The sequence below is a fragment of the Melopsittacus undulatus genome, chromosome 1, assembly GCF_012275295.1.
Source record: "Melopsittacus undulatus isolate bMelUnd1 chromosome 1, bMelUnd1.mat.Z, whole genome shotgun sequence".
NCBI classification, from domain to species: Eukaryota; Metazoa; Chordata; class Aves; order Psittaciformes; family Psittaculidae; genus Melopsittacus; species Melopsittacus undulatus.
The window spans coordinates 74,044,061-74,065,692 of NC_047527.1; the positions used below are offsets into that span (position 1 = coordinate 74,044,061).

At 40.0% G+C, this 21,632-nt stretch overlaps 1 protein-coding gene across 2 annotated transcripts in view; it reads right to left on the reverse strand.

The window, feature by feature from the left end:
- Nucleotides 1-21,632, reverse strand: part of CTNND2 (catenin delta 2) — a 646,172-nt gene that overhangs the window by 245,487 nt on the left and 379,053 nt on the right. For both annotated transcript variants that reach the window (XM_013130147.3, XM_034063316.1), the window contains exon 8: nucleotides 7,051-7,245. In XM_013130147.3, the coding sequence (XP_012985601.2) occupies nucleotides 7,051-7,245 (195 nt within the window). The remainder of the gene's footprint in view (nucleotides 1-7,050; nucleotides 7,246-21,632) is intronic.

The following is a 21,632-nucleotide window of genomic DNA, read 5'->3' on the forward strand; positions in this document are numbered from 1 at the left end:
GTGGGCTACAAAGATGATCCAAGGGCTTGAACACCTCTCCTGTGAAGACAGGCTGCAAGAGTTGGGCTTGTTCAGACTGGAGAAGGCTCTGGGAAGACCTCACAGCAGCTTTTCAACAATTAACGTATAAGAAAGATGGGGACAAAGTTTTTAGTAGGGCTTGTAGTGACAGGACAAGAGGAGATGGTTTTAAACTGAGAGTAGATTCAGACTAGATGTAAGGAAGATATTCTTTACCGTGAGGGCCATAACACACTGGCACAGGCCGCCCAGAGAGGTGGAAGATGCCCCATCCCTGGCAACATTCAAGGTCAGAATGGATGGGCCTCTGAGCAACCTGATCATGCCCATGCCCATGGCAGGGGGATTAAACTAGATGACCTTTGGAGATTCCTTCCAATCCTAACCATTCTATGATTCTGTTATAAACTACTTCATAATCGCTAACAAAGAAAATCCATAAAAGTTTACATATAGTTGAAGAAAAGTTTATCTGCAAAAGCAGACACAGAAAACCACTGTCAGTTTGTGATGCCACACAGCTGCCATTAAGTAGGCTTAATTATTCTCAAAAGAAAAATATCACTCTACAGGAAACTGATGTCTACCTTCTTTACATAGCCAATTTTCCAAACATTGGAAAATCGGCTCACTATGAAAATAACTTTACCTTGAAATAATGACTTCTAAAAATACCAATCATATCCAGTACTTCTTTATATATGAAGACAAATATTTACAGTCTTGTGAAGATGATGTATTTTGGCTCAATTCATGCATCCTTTGTAGCTTTGTAATCCTTTTGCAAGGAACAACAAAACAGCGAAGTAATGAGAATAAAAGAAAGCCTAAGCTGTACCAGCACAAAAAACATGCAGCAAATGAAGTATGTGCGTATTTGGAAGCAGTACTAAGTACCCATCCAACACCCTTCTCTGTCCTTGATGTAAAAATCTCAAAATAAAGTAAAAAAGGACTAACTTGCACCTACTGAGCAGTTACTGTTCCCACAGACCATTGGCTTCCTTGCTGGCAAGGGAGAGCCATCTAGCAGCAGAGCAGCACACCCTCCTAGAGCAAAGTGAGGTCTGCCCCACAGTGGAGGCAGTAGAGGGAGGGCAGGGAAGAGGCAAAGAGCTGATGCTTGGTACAGCTTTCTGGCAGCAACCCCACACCAGACTTCTGCCTACCACATCAACGAGATGGAAGTTCAAATGGGTTGGGTGTGCAGCTGACCTTCCTACTGGAAAGGATTCTCCAAATTGTAGGCAAGAATCACACATCTGGCACTAAGAACAGGAAGCAGTGGGACACTGAAGTGCTGGGACTAACCTGCTTCCCTTGTGCAATGCAAACAAGGAGGAGATCAGCACCATGTGAGCACCTACAAGCAACAAATCTAGCTACCTCCCCCTCCCTGCACAAAAGACAAACCCTCCAAAAAACAACAGTGCAATCAATTTAGTATGGGCTATTTTGGTCTGGGGTGGAAGAAAAAGGAAGTTTTGCTTCTACCTCTCCTTTAGGTCCTGAGTAGAGACCTGATCTCCTCACCACAGGCACTTCATAAGATAGAGCAAAGAGAAAGTGAGAGAAACAGCCCAGCCAAGTTGTGAGAAAGCCACCAGCTCAGTGACAAAGGAATGAATACCAATTTTCCTTGCAAATCTTCCTTTCAGACACTGTTTAACCTCCAGGAGAGGAAAAGCTCAGGCCAAGTGCAGTAGGGGTGAAGTAGCAAAACACTAGCAAGGCCACCTGGGTACTCCTCTCATCCCTCCAGCATGCCTACTCTGTAAAGAAAGCCTGGACTCTGGGAGCAAACTCTGCCTTACCCCACTAAGGCCAGGTACACTTGAAATGGAGGAAGATGGCATTACAAGTAACTAGCAGCAGTGCTTGACATCAGACACCCCTCAGTGCATCGCTCCTCTCCTTCAGCAAATTAAGGACCAGGTGGGAGCAGGAAGGAAAGTGTAGGAGTATCACATCTGTCCAGAAACACGTTAATTCTCACCTTCAGCATTTTTCCTGAGCCACATCACAGGTCAATGAAATAGTTTTTCCCTGCTGCTAGCAAGCACTTGGACAGAAGCCATGACCAGGAACACAAGGTAACTCTTCCCTCTGAAAAGGAGTTGCCTTGAGTCTCCTGACAGCACTCTCCCTCCGCACAGAAACCCAGCTTGCAAATAACTACGTTTCTTATTTACACCTGCCACCACGAATTTCACAGACTCTTCTCTTTGATCAGCACCCCCACCATGGCACCCAGAAGGTGGTGCAGCCTGTGGCAGTACAGCTGTTGCTAACAGACAGCTTCATTGGTGGTGCTGCACTGGTGGAACCACTCAAGCATCAGTGGGAAGAAACTCACGGAGACCTGGCCTGAAGAAGAGAAGGCCACCAGGGAAGCTGGAGGGCAGCCTGACAATTACCTGCACATGCTGGAGGGATATCAGGCAGCTTCAGACTTGGCATAAGAAGTGCCGAAGGAGTGCCCCCACCCCACACACACTCCTCAATCCATAACCCACTGCAACAGTGTGCTGGTTAAACCCTTCAAGTCCTGCATTAAGCCACTCTTCAGAAGTGATGCAAACTTTGACTGCTTATCCTTTCACCACACAATCTCCTTTCAATAAATCTTTTATCTCAGGGTCCTCTTTTTAATTTCAGCAGTATTAACAACAAACCCTAGTCTTCCTTTTCGTCTTTCCTGCTCTCTCTGGGAAGCTCAGAAGAGTCCTCACAGTGTCTTCCGTGCCCTGTCTTCATGAAGGACGAACTTCAGCTCCACGCATCCAACACTCAGAACTAATGCCAACTGGCTGTGTAACCATATAAAGCTGCTGGACTTGCCACGATTGAGCTGCATCGCAAGGCCTTCCCATGGTGACCTTCAGGAGTCAGAATCAGAGGCAATCCTGAGGCTGTGCATCCCAAGGAAATCCTTAAGCTTTTTTCAAGGCAGTCAAGATTCTCTTGTCTGGTGAGATGCGTACATCCTTCACAGAGCTGAGGACAGGTTCACTTCTCCAGTGGTTCATCCTTGCCACTTGTGTAAAGCTGGGGACAAAGATACTCTCCCTCAGACCCTGAAACCAGTGAGTCTTAAAGCATGAGCAGGTCTTCAGGTCTAATGTCCACAGCTCACCAGTGTTTTTAAGCAGCAGCACTTATCTGATAAGAGTTCCAGTTTGTAGAGAGTTCAGAATACACACAGACCTCACATTTACCACCCCTCCCTCCCAGATTGCTGAGGACAGCACTCTTTGAAGGCTTTTAATAACTTTATTTGCAAATCACATCCTTTTCACAGAAGAGAGCTCATTTCTTTCACTAAGGCACCATGATGAAAGCAAGTGTTGCTGAGAGCTTTCAGAATGCTGCCAGCTTTCAGAGGGTGATGTCCCTCTGAAAGTCCCACAGACCCCACCACTACCAAAGCTGTGCTCCTCTTCTGCAGCGTGGCACTGACAGCCCAGAATCTGAACAGCAAAGCTGCTTTTTCAAGGAAGCTATGGAAATCCTAGGCTTGCAACATAGCTATGCTGCCTGCTTTGATTTTTTTCATGTTTAACATGAATTAAATACCAATAACTAAGGACTAAATCCCTAATCCAAACTTCTAACTCTGCAAATAAGAAAATGATCACTGATTCTCTGTCCCACTCTGGCTGAAAGGCAATCCTGAGCCCCTCTTAAGTAAGTCTTCTTGAAATTCCAGCGATGGTCATGTAGATGCCCCATCAAAGAAGCAAATTATTTGACTTGCAAATATTATTAACTAGGGTTTAAATTAATAATGCAAAGCCTCTATATGTATAAAGGAAAATAAATAATATGCCTGTCTAGACAAAAGTAATACCTTTATTTAGCTGGGTGACAAATATAAGTTGTTATTCGGTAAGTAAATTAATTTGTTTTTTATAATGTGTCTGAGTACTTCCTTTAACCACACCTTTTGTGGATCATTTCAAAAGCAGAATTTCATGTTTATTGCTACTTTTAGCACACAAGTTTGGGCTGGTACTTTATATATGACAGAAAGCATTATACTTTGAAGACCAAAAGGGATTGTTAAGTGAAAGCTACCAACCAAAAAAGCCTATGCAGCTACTGCTGTCAACTTTGAAAGATTATTTTTATCTTAAGGCAGCATGACAGTAACACACCCAGTCATAATTTAAACCACAAAGTGATGAAAAATTCACCCTGCCCCTATCTAAAGTTGTGCTAGTAAGGAGATGTTCAGTAAGCTCCTACTATTTTGTACCTTCTGCAATATGTAGCCTTTAGCGCAGAGCTATCATCATACATTTCACTCAAGTGGAATAAAAAGGGGAAAAAAAAAACCCACAAAAAAGCTTCAAATGCCAAACCCAAGTTAACAGAACAAACTTAATTTAGTTTACCCTGTAGAAGAATTTTAGCTTAATGAATTCTGCTCACTGAATGATGATTCACCTAGAGAATGAAAAACTCTGAGTGGACTTTATCCTCAGTTGTGTAAACTACATTCCTAGATGTACTAAGTATTTAAGAGCTCACAAAAGATAAAAGAGGTGATGTCTACATTAAAAAAAAAAGAAAAAAGTTTTCATTCTGAGTCACCTGATCTTCAAAATTTAAGTGAAATTTTCAACTTCAGGAAGAATGTCCTCTTAAAAACAAAACAAAACTAAACCAGAAAAGTAAATGGTTTGCAAGTACAATTAGCATAAGTTTAGTTTTGAATGGGCAACGTGAACCACAGAGAAAAAAAAATCCAGGCTTTCGACAAAGTCCTTAGACTAAATTTGCTTTTCCCTATCAGATGTGGAAAACTGTGCACGACCTTCGTGATTAAAGGTACAGATGTAATAGACAGAAGAATGTGAACTCTGGTCTCTGAAGGAGCACACTGAAGTCTTAATGCTCCCATCACACCCCACCCAGTGTGGTTCATATGCACAGAAAATACAGGGCACGAACCCTTGGCATGTATCTTCAAGAAGTACACAGCAATCTACATCCCTCATATTTAATACCAAATAGTCACGATGAAGAGCTATTCTGTCCTACAATAAAAAAGACAACTGAATGAAGAAATAAAAAGTTAAGTGTGCCAAACCTCAGTTAAATTCCTGTCTTCCTTGCCAATTTAAGAAAAACCATATGGTCTCCATCAGAAGGGCTATGTTCCTATGGACATTTGCAGTAGAGGCAGGAAAAGTCTGAGAGCTGATCTGATCCAGTCCAAAATTCCCTCTGAGTGCTGACAGCTCTTCAGCCTGCTTGTGCAAAAAGCTGACAGCATCCACAGCTAACAGCTGTCAACAGAGCAACAGAATAATTGGCCTGGGACACAACCACCTGCAGTTATTTCCCCTGACCCTGATGATAGGGCTCCCCCTGATGATGAGAGGAAAAGTAAGGGAGGATCAATACAACACAAAGCTGGACTAATAGGATTGTTCTTCAGAATGAGCCTGGAGCAACATTCAAATCCATATCTCAAACAGTAAAACAAAACTGACCTTCACAAGGCCCACCTCTGCTACCCAAATCAGCATACTTCTTTTAGCTTTTTCTCTCCCTCTCTAAAATCCTATCCTCAGGTACTACCACAAATACTGTGCATCCCAGTTTCATTCACTATAATTGTGATCTATATTGACAGGGTTTCTTTCCTTGCAGAGGTGTTGTAAAGATTACAGTCACAAGACAGCCTGCTACTTCAGCACAGAGAACCAATTGATGTTTTGCAAGCAAAACAAGAAAACCTCTTCAGGGCAAAACTGGGAATGAGAGAATTGTATAGGAAATATGAGGTGGCCACATGGAAAATGAGGCTTAAAGCCTTTTCAGTTATTATCACTGCCTCTGCTGCTCAATGATTTAGGCGGAAGTCTTGTCCCCTTCATGCAAAGACTAATCTTTTCTCATATACATGTATGATGCTACACAAAACATACACTATGGTAGGTTCTTTAACAGGAAGGAAATGGCATAATGGTGCATAAATATGTTACAGGTATTTTACTAGAGAATTCTGTGAGAAAAGTTCTTTTTAAGGATTTTCTTCTGTACTCTGAATATCCAAAACTTGCATAAAGCAACAGAAAATTTTCGACATGCAAAACCTGACAGCTTTGCCCTTAGAGAAAAGATTTTAAAAATTAAAAAGTTTTAGAAGAAAGCAAAGTATCTCACTCCAAGGAGTACACTTAACTTTTTCTTGATGAAAATGGGAATCATCTGAGAATGGACATAATCTTCCCTCTGATCAACACAGCGAAATAAAACAGCAGAAATACTTACAATTCCTAAGCAAGTTCTTTCTGCATCTGCTTTAGGCTATTTTGGCTGTAGCATTTATGTACTCTACTTATTTTGTGCATTAAATACCATAAATATCCCTGTTGATTTGTGATCTATTTGTGGGTTTCAACATACAGCTGTATTTCATTTGGTTGAGAGGACATTCTGCAAGTAGGACTTGTACACCAATAACATTTCATGGATAATCATTATTATTTATGGATAAACCAGTGATGTTAACAGCTTTCCTCTATGCCATAGTTCACTTTTATGTTCGTGCATCTATATCTAAGCCTACTGCTACAGGAGAGAGGAAGAACATTTATGTACGATTCACTTTGAAAACAAGTCAACAATCCTTTAGATTCACATGGAAGGAATTCTGCACTCCCTTTGCAACACACAAAATACCTTTGCAGGCAAAAAAACCAGCCATTTCTTCAGAGACAACAGACTTTTCTAAAAGACAATACAAAAATTAGTAAAAATATTCTCTCTCCTTATGAGTAAGCCCCCTCCCCAAATTAGCTTAACCTTCTGTACATATAGAACAACATTAAGTATATCTCCATTTGCACATGCCTTTGGAATTCTATTGAGAGCTGCCATCTGCACAAGGTATTTTACTGGGCTGGCATGCACAAAATACGTTCTGTTTAGCACATGAGAAAGAAAAGAAGAGTTAGTACTAAAGAATAACGTACATATCATAAAAAGACAGTCATGCAAGTTACATCCACCTACCTGTACTAGTGCGATATGTGCCTGTGTGTGCTGGTTGCAGAGGATCCCCCTGACTCTGGCTGAGACTCCTCATAGGGGGCTTCTGATAAACTCTGTCTTCGTAAATAGGATCTATATGGTGTTCTGGAGACTGCAGTGCCCTTAACTCGGAGCCAAGGTGGCTGTGCTGGCTGCTGTAAGATGCCCGAGACCCAGCTGCAAGTAGATTCATAAGAGAAAATTAAGAGAGAGAAAAATAAAGTGACAAATACAGAATCTGACTTTATTGAAAGTTTACTTGAAAGTAGTATATAAAAACATAAAAAACCCCAAAACTATAGAAATAAACGATTTCAACATAAAAATAGAAACAGCGTGCAAGAGCAGGAACAGCTCCAGTTAACTGCTTTAGTCGCATCACCCAGTTGGCTGCATTTACTCCAAAACCTCACTACTTCCAAGGAAACTATGCATTTTGGCGAGATAGATATCATTAGATCATCTCTTCTTAATCAGAGAACAAAACCTGCCAACCTTCTCAAAAGCTATGCAAATGCAGGAATGCCCTAGACCAAAGGGGTCCAGAGAAGAACCAGGAATGGGGGACAAGTAAGGAGCAGTAGTCAGAACTAGTTTCACATGTTCATAGAATCACAGAATAGTTAGGGTTGGAAAGAACCTTAAGATCATCTAGTTCCAACCCCCTGCCAGGAAGAGGGTCACATCACACTAAACCATGACATGCAAGGCTTCGTCCAACCTGGCCTTGAACACTGCTAGCGATGGAGAATTCACAACTTCCCTGGGCAACCCATTCCAGTGCCTCACCACCCTCACAGTAAAGAATTTCTTCCTTATATCCAGTCTAAACCTCTGCTGTTTAAGTTTCAACCCGTTACCCCTTGTCCTATCACTACAGTCCCTAATGAATAGTCCCTCACCAGCAACCCTGTAGGCCCCCTTCAGATACTGGAAGGCTGCTATGAGGTCTCCACGCAGCCTTCTCCAGGCTGAACAGCCCCAGCTTTCTCAGCCTGTCTTCATATGGGAGGTGCTCCAGTCCCCTGATCATCCTCGTGGCCCTCCTCTGGATTTGTTCTAACAGTTCCATGTCCTTTTTATGTTGAGGACACCAGAACTGCACACAATACTCCAAGTGAGGTCTCACGAGAGCAGAGTAGAGGGGCAGGATCACCTCCTTCGACCTGCTGGTCACGCTCCTCTTGATGCAGCCCAGGATACAGTTGGCTTTCTGGGTTGCGAGCACGCACTGCTGGCTCATGATTATTTTCTCATTGACTAACACCCCCAAGTCCTTCTCCGCAGGACTACAATGAATTTCCTTTTTGCCCAACCTGTAGCTGTGCCTGGGATTGCTCCGACCCAGGTGTAGGACCTTACACTTGTCATGGTTAAACTTCATGAGGTTGGCATCAGCCCACCTCACAAGTGTGTCAAGGTCCCTCTGGATGGCATTCCTTCTCTCTAGCGTATCAGCAGAACCACACAGCTTGGTGTCATCGGCAATCTTGCTGAGGGCACACTCAATTCCGTTGTCCATGTCAGCAACAAAGATATTAAACAAGACCGGATCCCAACACCTGATCCCTGAGGGACACCACTCGTTACTGGTCTCCAGTCGCACATTGAGCCATTGACCACAACGTCTTGCGTGTGTCACCATCCAGCCAGATTCTTTATCCACCTGAGTGGTCCACCTATCAAAGTGATGTGTCTCCAATTTAGGGACAAGGATGTTGTGTGGGACAGTGTCGAATGCTTTGCACAAGTCCAGGTAGATGACGTCAACTGCTCCACCCCTGTCCATCACTTTTGTAGCCCCATCATAGAAGGCCACCAAATTGGTCAGGCAGGATTTCCCCCTAGTGAAGCCATGCTGGCTGTCACCAAACACCTTGTTGTTTTTCATGTGCCTCAGCATGCCTTCCAGGAGAATCTGCTCCAAGATTTTGCCAGGCACAGAGGTGAGGCTGACTGGTCTGTAATTCCCTGTCATCCATTTTCCCCTTCCTGGGGAAAAAAGATATGGTTACACCATATCTTTAGATTTATAAATGAAGCAATTTAAAACTGATGAACAGATGTAGTTTTAAGAAGGCCAATCTTTTTGCTGTCTCACTAAAATATGACAGAATGGATGTGCCTTATCAGCATTTTGTCCTCAACAGTTAAAAAAAAATAATAAAAAAAAGAAATCGTATTGCTAAGACTTTCTACAACTTAAATATCTTCCAAGAATGAAATTCTGTTTCAAGGATACAGATTTTTATTAATATAAATAAGAAGATCAACTGGGATCGTATTAAAAAATCTTATTCTACTAATAAAAATACTATTTTCTATCATGTTATTTAAAAAAACAGACTTGTATATATTTCCAGCTGGATTTAGTTTCACCACTTGAATCTCTTTGTCACTTAGGTACTTCAGATCTGTGCTCCATTTAGCAAGATTCCCAAGAAGAATCACAGGGAAGCCATACAAACATCACACATTATGAGGGCAGGAATCAAGCCAGTATGTAAGCAACACTTGGCAAAGGTTAGGTCTACACCACAAAGTGATCACATGCTATTTATCTGTTTAGAAAAGCAATCATTCAAAGACAGAACTGCTAATACGCCTGTGAGGTTAAGATCCTGGATGTGGGCAGTGTTCTGCTAGCTTCACTTGTACTGTTCAGACCATCAGTGCAGCCATTCCTGCTAAAAATCCCTACCACATTCATTGTGTCAGGAGTGGCTCTGTTGCACAAAACAAACACTAGTTATTTTTAAAATGCAAACCACACATATAAAGTAATGTGTGATGGCAACATGAGAGAAATGAGACAGATACACAAGCACAACATTCCTGAGCTTTAATACACATTGTCTGGAGGAAAAAAATAATTTATTCAATTTCCTTCTTTCTAATCAGCTTGTGTCATTATATGTGTTTTCTTCTGAATTTCTCAGCACGCATGCTTTGGGTGGAACACCTTATTTGCATATTTTTCCCTTCAAACATTTTTCAGATTGACTTGCCATTACCACAACACTGAAAGTAATTCTGTTGTTCCCATTACTAGAAAGTCTGCCAAGAACCCCAAAGATATATTTTACCTCTAACTACTGCAATTATCCAGGAAGTTGGTATTTTTATTACAGAATTAATTTCTTCATGGTCTACATTTTCAAAATGCTCTTTAACCCTGCCTCTTTGAGACTGATTCCCAAAGCAGCTCAATGGCTCCACCAAACTCTAGTATCCTCCAGAGTGGCCTAAAATACAGACTGTTACGATTATGTACAAATTTCACTGTGTATTTGGTTCAAACTGTATTCAGAGAAAAAATGTAAAGAAATGGAGGGGAATATTTCAAAGGTTCAAAAGAGCATTGACAAACCACACTTGCTATAGAATAAAGAATTACACCCCTTCTATAAGCACTGTAATTCTTTTGTCCATTTACAAATTCACTTTGCTCTTTGGAACAACAGATTTTTTTCCTAATCCTGTTTCCAGTGAATTGAAAGACTTTTCCCACTGTATTTAGTGGCAGTATAACCCAAATATTAAAATGTTGTCAGTTATGCTAGCCTTCCGGTGAGGTGGGCTTAATTCAACATGCTTCGTACGCCACCAATAGTTCTGACTTGGCAAGTGTTAATACTAGCCTAATACTGAACAGAAAGTTAGTAGCTTATTACACCAATATTAAACAGAGGTTTATTTGCATACTGCATTTTACACTACTGTACTAAACAGTAAACATACGAATAACCAGAGAAACTTCTTGACCAAAATTCATTTCATTTCAATCAACCAAGACAAAGAAGATGTGACACACAACAAAAGACAACCAATGTAACTTGTCTAAAAACATCTAAGTGGCACTCCAGAAATAACTTGAAGCACCTGAATAACAAGATTATGGGTTAACACCCCCAAAAGAGGCTCAGGATTTAAAACTCTATCAGGGAGTAACTGCACTATTCCTTTCACATTTCAAAAAAACAATGATTTCAACAGGTAATTAAGATATTTTTAATTTTAAAAACATGAACACTCAATCTCAGAAATTAAATATTACTTTATAAACCTTTATATACTTTATGTCTCAAAAACATTTTAGTTTAGTTGTAGTATCAGTTTCAAACAAACCCGATACTTTTCTACAGGCCTAAATCTGCAATTTTACTACGCTATTTCCAAAATTATCAGATATCAGTATTTAAACACAAAACACTAGCAGCCTTTATAGTTCTTAAATGTAGTTAAAAACCAAACTAACAACCAACCCAAAAAAACAATCCAGAAAATTTATAAATAAGATGGAATACCACCATAATTCCTAATGTTTCTATTCTGTTGATATCTAAAAAACTGGAATAGCAAATTCTGTTATCTATTAAAATCTCTTTTCTATTGTTCTTAAAATTCTTGCATGTATTAATTTATTCAAGTCTCGAGCCAGGAGCAACAGCTTTTAATGGCATGTTTTCCTAAATGTGAGTATCAACTAGCAAATAGCTATTACAGCAAGTTATCTTTGTTGCCAGTGCTGGATCATACCTAGTAAAGCTCACACAGACAAATTTCAGAAAAACTAAAGCACAACTAGAGCTGAAGTCAACAAAAAAGACTTAGAGATTTCTATATCATTAAAAAAAAGGGGGGAGCGGGGGGGCTGTGATGGATTTCAGACAACTGCATCCTACCTCATCTACACACTCAGCCCCTCCACCATATTCTGCTGTTGCTTTTGAGGACACTTGAAAACAGTTAAGATAATCAATCAAAGCAAAGACCATGAACTGTAAGAAATGATGCCCTGAGAGAGAGGTGCAACACGTGTCCTGCCTGCATCCTGAGTTAGCAGCAAACCACTACATCCTTTACTACCTGAAGCTGCAAGCTGATCTGTATCGTCTGCTTCAAAAAACCCTTGCATTAATGCAGTCTAAACCTCACAGACATCAGAAAAGCAATAAAGTCAGAATGGAAAAGCAGTAATCAATATACTACCAGGAAGCAATAAAACATAAGATTCCCAAGGTCCATTAGCATTCTCACATCCAAGGAGGCTCATTGCCCTCAGCAGTTTCCCTAAACCCAGAGGCAACATGAATGCATCACTCACCCCACACTGCACTTGTCTAAACCCTGCTTTCAACCAGCTGCCATCCCTTCACCCCACTAATAATGTCACAATGCTCTGGGTTGCCTGAAACAAGAGCAGTGATGTTGAGCAAGGCTACATGCAAGTCTCCTGCATATTTAAAAAATGGACTCATTCCCCCTCCCTGATCAACCCACCCCTAACAGCAAAGATCTTCCTCGAGAAAGTATAAAGCATAAGCCCAAAGACAGGCCCACATACAAGTTCAAAGAAAACTCATTATTTTCAGTTCTGTAAGCTGTTAATTACAGATGATGTATTTAGCATCAGAGTAGACACAGAACTCTAATGACCATGGTTGTGAAGGTGCGGATTTTTTTTTATCCCTTCTAGATTAAAAAACAAAACAGCAAACTTCCAAAACACTGAGTAGTCCTAAACTGTTATTTTAGGGGATGAAGAAACAACTTGATAATCAATTCCTCAAATAGTCCAATCTCTAGTTTGGCAAAAGACTGAGAAGTTATTTGACTGCACTGCCAGAGATGCATCACATCAGACAGCATGGAAAGGACTGAAAGGCTAAGGATTGAAAGTCTCTAAAATTAACTGAGAGAAACATCAGAAGTGAAACAGGCAAGTTAAAAAACGAACAAACAACACCCCCCCCCCCCAACAAACAACAACCCCCAATCTAAATACGGTACTTAGGAAAGAAAAAAATTAAACAAACCAGAAACTAAATAACTGGAAGGAGAAAGCACACAGAAGAGACTCTCCTGTCTTTTAGAGTCCTTGGGACTGAAACCTGATGGAAAGCAAAATGTGCCTTCTTCCACATGTCTGTGGAACTTGTAAAATTAGACTGTGGTTAGGCTTCAGCAGGGTTATCTTGTGAGCTCTAGCCAGGTTAATCACATTAGGGCAATGGTGATAACCTAGAACCAGCCAGAAGTTTCACCAGATGAAGATACCACATTCCTACAACCTTTGTCCTCCCACATTCCAGAGGGGCAAAAGGAAGAACCCAAGAAGAGTGCAGTCATACCTAATTGAACCAAAAAGACAATCTCCACCCTTTACATTTAAAACTCCATCACCCTGCTAGATGAAATATGTTCCTCACATACTCACAGATGTTCCTCAATAGTACAGGGAAACTGTTGTTTCCTAGGAAAATGTTCTTTTTTTGACAGTTTCATATTCCACAGGAAGAAAAATACTGTACTCAGACAAGTGTAATGTGAGAGAAATACACACAAAAAAATCCCTAATTGCTCTTCATAGCTTCTGCAGACTGTCATAACAAATATAACAGACACACTTGAATGACACTGCTAATCTGACAGTTTAGGTCAATAAAGTAAACCACTATATTGGCAGCATTTGTCATTTCAAGAAACTAAAGATATTAAAACTATTCAAATGAATGGGTACACAGGCATTTGCACACATTTTAATAAAGCCTGAACAGTTTTTATGCGTGCCACTAGTGAAAGCCTTTGCAACCAGCCATCCTGCCTTGCTGCAGCCCAAACAAGAAGTCTTACCAATTAATCATTCTCTCTAAACACTTCCAATAGCCAGATCATATGGTACTTCCCTCCTCCCAGGATTTCACTGGAAACATGAAGTATGTAAGTGCTAACTCAACACAAAGATTTGACCAGATAAAATTATCCACCTTCCATTCAGAACTCCTCTACCACAAAATATAGTTGAGAGTCCTATCCAATATTTTTTCTTTATGTCTATGACTTAGGAACATCATTGATGAGATAGAGGCCAAGCATGAAGCTCGATGACCCTTCTGTTACCACTTACCAATAATGCATTTGCACTTAACTTGGTTACAACCCCACACATTTCAACAAGAAGTATATCTCAGGCTACCTGATGCTCCACGTATTGAACTCAGATTCCGAACACAGTATGATATGCTGCACTCAGAAGATCTGATTTGCTAACAAAGAGGATTTACTATCCACATCTGACTGTATAGATTTTTAATTTCAACTGTAATGACAACACTGCTCACGTAATTTGCATTGAGTTTTTCTTAGATGACAAGTTAAAACGAAACCAAAACAAAAATCCCAACCCCACAGGATGGTAATGTTGAAATAAGCCCATCAGCAAGAAAAGAGACCGCAGGCACAGAAATTAGAGAATCACAGCAATTTTATAGCTTTGGTACATTGCATGCTTTCCAGAGGACTGGAAGAACTTTCTGATTTAAATGGCATATCAGGGCTGAAAGCTCTTTTGGACTTGAGTTTCTTGTAGATGCTGGAAATGCTACTGTCCTTACAAGAAAAAAAATAATAATTATACAGTAGATCAGGTCACAGCTATTCTGTGATTCTGAAATTCTAAAGAAAACAGCATGTGAAGGACAGGATATGAATAGTAGGATTGTTACTGTGAACTCATGTATAATGAAACCTATTTTACAGACAGCAATTTAGTTTACATGATAAAGTTGATGTGCACCCAAGTGCAGAATCATCAGTGAACACATGAGAGAAGAAGAAAGAAGTCAAACATCCATAACTAGACTTTTGATATTGACCTTTTTTTTTTTTTTGCCAGAAATTTATGCAGAAACATCTCCAAAATGCTTGGCTAAATACATGCTTCTACTCCAACACTGGAAAAGGACTCATATGATCTACAACAAATGTCACTATAAATGAAACTAAAAGAATTCAGATAATGGAAATGCTCCAACAGCATGTGATGAGAAGTACAATGCTGAAGAAAATGTATCTAACCCAGGTAGTTAAAGCAAACACAAATTGTTAAGACATGACAGATGGTTAAATTAACCAGTAAGACATGACAGACCATATGGCAGTACCAGCTAATGCACACCTTGGGTGTGTCAGCTTGTGCCCCCAGCACATCAAAGGTCTGCATTCACCAGAAGACAGGACGCAGCTAATCCCTTTTAACTGGGTTCAGATTTTTTTGCAAACATACATTTCTTACCTCTTTATATTTTACACATACACAAAATATATCAATTTGGGCCTGAAGTTTCACTTTCCCCAAATACTGAAATTAAAGATTAACTAATGGAAGTTCAGAATTAAACTCATTTTTGTCTTGATATTCTTTTTCCATCCTCACTACAGTATTCTGTCTGTGGCTCAGAACTATTTGTACAAATAAAGAAGGAAATAACACCATTACTGAACTGACTGATTAGACATGGTGCCTTTCAATTTGTATTAAACTCTGGACATCCAGAAAAAACACGGATGTGCTACTTTGACACCCCCAGTCCACACTGCAGGAGATCACCACAAAACAATTACATTCTACAACATACCAGCTCCTAGAACTGGAAGAACAGAACTGCCACACCTCTAAGTATCTTAGACTGTTCTTCCTCAGGTTTTCTACTTAAAAGACTTAAGTGCAGTATGATGCATGGCTTGGAGTATTTCTGGTAAACATTGCACTGTCAAATCTATTAGCAGTTTCACTGTCAGGATACTGTCATGTTCAGCAGTATGACTCACACTGTGGAATTTCCCAGACACAATTCGTCCGTTAACCAGATTAAGTATCTTAGGAAAGTCTCCTCAAAACGGATTGGCTTTGGCTGCTTAACCAAGACTACAAACCCAGCCTCTGACCTAGGGTTAGCACTTTTTGCATCAGTGCTAAAAAGAAAGAAATGCAGGGAGAATAAGAAAAAGGAGGATAGAGAGGAAAAGGATTATATTTTTTGACTGTAATAAACAGGCCCAAAACAAACTAAAAATCATCTGATAAACCTTACTCTGTCTTTTTAGAAGCATCTGGATAATCTTTATCCCACCGAAACCAGTTTTTAACCAAATATTGAAATTGATTAGACTAAGTGTATTTAAAAGAGAAAAGTTTAGAATATTTTCTTAAGTTGTCTATGTTTGCTTTCTAGTCATGAAATGTGACTTTTTTGTATCAGTTATTTTAATCCTACAAATCTAGGGAAAACACATAACCAACACCTCTGCACCATAAATGTAAGATGTTTCCTCACAAGCATTTTCTTTTTCTTGCTGCTGTCCTCTCCCTGTTGAAAAACATTCACCTGTTTAAAACACTTTATCAAAAACAAGTTAGTGGGAGAAGAGAAGTGTGACTGGAAGCAAACAGGTAAGAGACAGAGATATCCAGGAAGAAACAGCAGATTAAAAGTGACAGACAAGTTCAGAGAGATAATTCCCATTTCATTTCTGATCTAGGGAACTGTAAGCAAAGAAAGAAAGAAAATCAAAAACTGCTCCAAACCAACTGCTACCACACAGCAACGACTTGCTGTTGGCAATGCAGAAAAGTGATAGGTCATTTTTAAATATTTCTTCTTTTAACTATTAACTGAATGATCACATTGGGTACCCTCTTATTCTTCTTTACCCTCCCTTCTCTTCAGCTTTGCCTCTTCCCTACTCTACAACCCTGCCAATTTTTCCCCAAAGAAAGGGGAAAGAAGTGCTATGCACGAATGGAAACAGACACTGCCACGCAGCGATACTAATCACCCTCTCTAACTTTCCGGCTCTCTAATCACTTTGACTGCGGGCTGAGTGCCTCAGCAGCAGGATGATGTTACTAAGCAACAATGCTGAGCAGCCATGCATACGCCGTTTGGATAGTTCGCCACAGCTTCAGGACAGCTGAATATAATTTCAAGCCTTCGCAACAGGAAAGATCTTCTTTCAAGTTTTGCTAAGCATCTTTATCTTTGTGAAAGGTAAAAGTTTACTATTGCAAATTTTGAACTGTAGAAGCCCGAGCTGCACTGTGGGCTCTGTGCTAAAGTAGGTGCTACAACAACATGGTCAGCTGGACAAGTAAAGGAGTAAAAATAATAATGGATACAGAGAGACATGCACCAAAAGTAAATATCCAAAAGAAACCCAGGCCAACCAAACAAAAAAACACCACTATGAGGTATTTTGCAAAACCCTAGTCAGCACTTGTCTGACAAGGATTGCAAATCAAAAGGAAGAGAAGTATGTCTTTAATTCCCCCAAAGTGGATATTCCTTCCTCCCCAAGGCACAAGGCTGTACCAAAGAATACCTAGGGACTCAATTTCTGCCTGCTAAGCAGCAGTGAATATTAAACAACCAAAACACCATAGATCTTTCTAGGGCTGGAGACCACTTCCAGCAGCACCAGTGATTTGCTAAAAAGCACTGCTGCTGCCAGCAAAATGAATCAGGAACTATTCCACTTATGCCCACCAGTGAAAACTCAACTTTCAGATCGTGTTTAACATTGTGGAAAAGCACAGTAGCTAAAAACCCCAGCAACTCACAACTCTCCCCAAAACAACCATCTGCTCAGTCAACCTTAAAGGGAGCAAGTTCTCACAACACCTCTGGCACAGGGGAAAGGGGAAAGCCTTACTGGATCGACTCGGCCCTGCACATGGAAACAGGAAGAATATCTAGATCTTAACTCCAAGTAGAAGTGAAAATCTCAACATTGGCACAGAAAATTCCTTAACAAACATGTTTTGTGAAACAGTGGCTCCCAAAGGGAAAACAGGCACTATGAGAAGGGTAATGAAGTGTCAAGTCTGTTCAGCTACAGTATTTTTCAACTGGTCTTTGCTGGGCAACTTGAATTTTTGATCTAATCATACTGTCATTCCTGAGAGTTCACAATTCCAACAAGAGGCTTTCCTGCTAATGAGGAAAATGAAAATAGATAGCTCCATTGAATCCTGAGCATGTGTGTATCTTTTGAAGAAGTACTGATCTTTAATGAATATTGCACATATTTTGCAAACCTGTGCTCCAGTCTGATACACACAACTGAAACCCAAGACCCCACATGTGGGGTTTGCTCACATGAGAGACTCTGTAACTTTCTGTAATTCCTTTTATTTTATTTATTTCCTTTACATACTATTAGATGTGTGAACAATATTAACTTTTGGACTTTTTATCTGCAACACTTTGTACTCAAACTTGCATTTTACTGAGAGAATGGAGAAAAGCATCAGACAGTGTTTGTTCCTTTATGTAAAGCCATCTTTGGTAGAATATTAAACACTTTCTCCTCCTCAGTGAGCATCTGCTTGCAGTCCCTGGTTTCTAGAATTCATCAAGACCCAACATATAAATCTTCAGTGTTGCAGGGGAAAAAATGAGGTTCATTGTCTTTCCTTCAGTGCCACAATCAAGAAAGGGAGGATCTCTCTGGATATTCTGCAACACACTACATTACTCACCAGTTTTCATTACCCATTTGAGACTCACTGCATTTAAAATACCAGAAAGAAAACATGGAACTTATTAAAGGTATACATAATCAATTTGAATACAATCTAACTAAAGAATTTAGTTATGCCTGTAACGAAGTTTAGACCAGCAATTATCCACTTTACAATTATGTTTAATAGATTATCATAGCATTACTCTAGCTCATTTTAGGTTGTTCACATTACTTACACACCAAGACCTCTGCTAAAACACTTAAAATAATCTCCTATTATTAAAATCATTATAATCTACAGTGATTCTAACAGGCTTGCTCTAAATAGAAGAAGTAAAAGACATGCTGAATGTAGAAACAAAGAAAAGGAATACTGTTAACACTGTGATCGTGAGAAGCTTAAGGACTTAAGCAAAGTTTATGCTGCAGTAATCACTGTATCCCGTAAAATAAAGTTTTCTAATTCATTATGCTAGCAATCACACAATAGCAAGCATTTATTATCCAATTTCCAGAAACTCAGAAAAATATCTTATGTAAATCCTTCCACAATAAACAGCAAGCAAAAAAGGAAATGGACTACAGATTTTTTTTTTCAGGAACTTAGTAAGGGGGGTGGGAATAATAAAAAGAGACAAGTAAGTAAAGAAATAAAACCAGAATAGACTTCGTGATGTGCCATTAATCTCAAAAATTCAGATTATCCCTGAAAAGCATGGTAAGAAAAAGACTGTAAAGAAACAGTCTTGTCACTTGAGCAGAGAGTCCATGCTAAAAAGAAATGGCTGTAACAAATGCTGTGAGACAAATGGCGACAGAAGGTTGCCATCAAAAGGAAAGCAGAACTCAGATAAGAAACGTAAACCTGTTCACAGTAGTTTGCAATAAACCACTGGAAGGGTTCAGCTTCAAGAAGGACTTTCAGTCAGAAGGATTAGATGCATGTTATTCCAAAGGTGACAAACACTTGAGGGATTCTGAACTGTCCCACAACTAATCCCTGGTTATTCAAAAATGCAAACTCACATCATTCACAGGACAAATGGCTGGCTGCCTCACCCTTGATGCCAATGCTTCCATGGTCAAACAGCTGGCTGAAGACATTTGCCTGATTTTACAAAAGCAGTCTGAGACTTACTACAGACCGAGAAAAGCAGTGACATGCCATCCATCACAATCTTGATAAGCTTCAGAGAAAGAGATTTCGCTGCTAGAACAGTTAATTCTTGAATTCCCAAACCCACAAGATAGGATCTTGTACCTACCTTGCAGGGTAGTACACAAATAAGATCACTTTGGAGAAGACTGCTCAGTTATGTTCATATATGAAGCATTAGCTTCAGCTTCGTGCCAAAAGCAGCTCAAGGTGCAACACAGACAAGGATGACATGACCTAGACAGGAACTCCAACTTCAGACTGAAAGAAATGCAAAATTATGATAAACAAGCCTTGAAAATTTTGTAGCTTTGTGGGAGACTAGACACTGTGCAATCATCACTCTGTCTTCAACAGCTTCAATTCTTTGAGGGAAAACTGAAAAGCATTAATTCCAGCCAAATAAATCATGGCTGGCTAGTCAAAGCCCTAAGAGCAAAGCCTGCTGGTGAAAACAAGCCACTCACTTTTGCGTTTACTCCCTCCTTTGTCAGATACTACTATCCTAAAAGTTGCCAAGGTCTTGACTGATCTTGTCTTCGAAAAAAGGCTAACAAATCTTTCACTGGATTAATTATTCTTACCAGGTTTCAGCAGTCTTAACCTCCATTAACTAGTACATAGTATAATAATAGCTGCTATGCAAGCTATTAAGTAAGAAAAACACTAATAGTTCTGTGTACAACAGCCTTCTTAATTTCTTGATCATCCAGGCAGATCAGTTCAGAAGAGAGGACTACTGGAAAAAGTCGGGTTACAATTGTATACAGTTCCCCAAATGAAGTCCTAACCATACACAGCACTCCCAATTTTCCCTGTTACCTGATTAGGCCATGAAATATTCTATTATGTTCCTAATACAGGTGGCTGAGACATAGTACAGTCAAGCAGGTCACCAAGGTCTTTTCCTACTCCTGTTTGCAGCCAAAGATCCCTAGTTTGTAACTAGCTATTAGCTGTGTTATTAGCTCAGCTCCAGCTCTATTCTTTCTCTCCCACCTGCAAACTCTTTCCACACAAGATTTATCCTCCTCTCTTCAGAAAATGCCTTCTAATATTCCACCATCAAAAAGTCTCCTTGGCATATTTCAGAGATTTGTGCCAAGATAATAACACAAATAAAGTATTTTTCAAGTGGCTTGAAAGAGTTCTCCTTGTGGGACTCTATTAGTAGCATCCTTCCTTTTCATTAATTTCATTTTCAAAATGACAAACTGACAATGCTCCTTTGCTCAGGTCCTTGCACCACTACGGTCTTGCAAGAATATCCATCTTCTGTAGTTTAACTGAAGATTTCCCAAGTGGCACTATAGAAAAATTGTACTCAGAGCCCTGATAGGAATAGAAAGACATCAGATATAATCAGTAAGCAGGTTATTCCAGTACAATCTGATTTTGGTGAACTCATGTTGCAAATTATCCTGTTAAACATTTACCACCTTCACCTCTTCAATTATCCCTTCTATGAGTTTTTGTTGTAATGTCCAGCAAAGCACTATGATTAGCTGGTCTGCAGTTTTTCTTCTACTCAGTCCTCCCTTTCTTTAATGTGTATTAGCCCCAAACACAAAAGGGCTGTCCTCTCATTTCCTTCCACCTTCCCCTCCCCACTCCTCCAATATCTGAAAGAATCCAACTCACCCTCCTCTATGGATCATGCTCCCAGGACTTTGTATCAAAGTCTTTGAAGAGCTTATGGCACCTTCTGGTGAGCAAATGTAAACACAGCTGCATCCCTTCCTAACTGGGATGCTCAGGGAAGAGTGTGGGTGGGGGTAGGACCCCATAGAGAGGAGTTCTTTTGCTCTCCAGGCACAGGAAATCTACCCCAGTATCAGGGGGACACAGCTCCTTCTCCACCCTTGCCTTCTGCACAGGCAACATTCTGTAAACCCGGGGAGAGCTTTAGTCTTATGATCAAAAGGTTTTACTGCCAGATACAAGCACATTTGGCTATCTGATAAACAGGATGGCTCAGACCTGTGTTGGAGAGGGAGGGTCAGGACCATAAGGCAAGATGAAGACATATGCTATGGAAGAGGCAATAATACAAAAACTATGCAAAAATTTCCTCAGAAAAATGAGTTGCTTAGGATTTTAA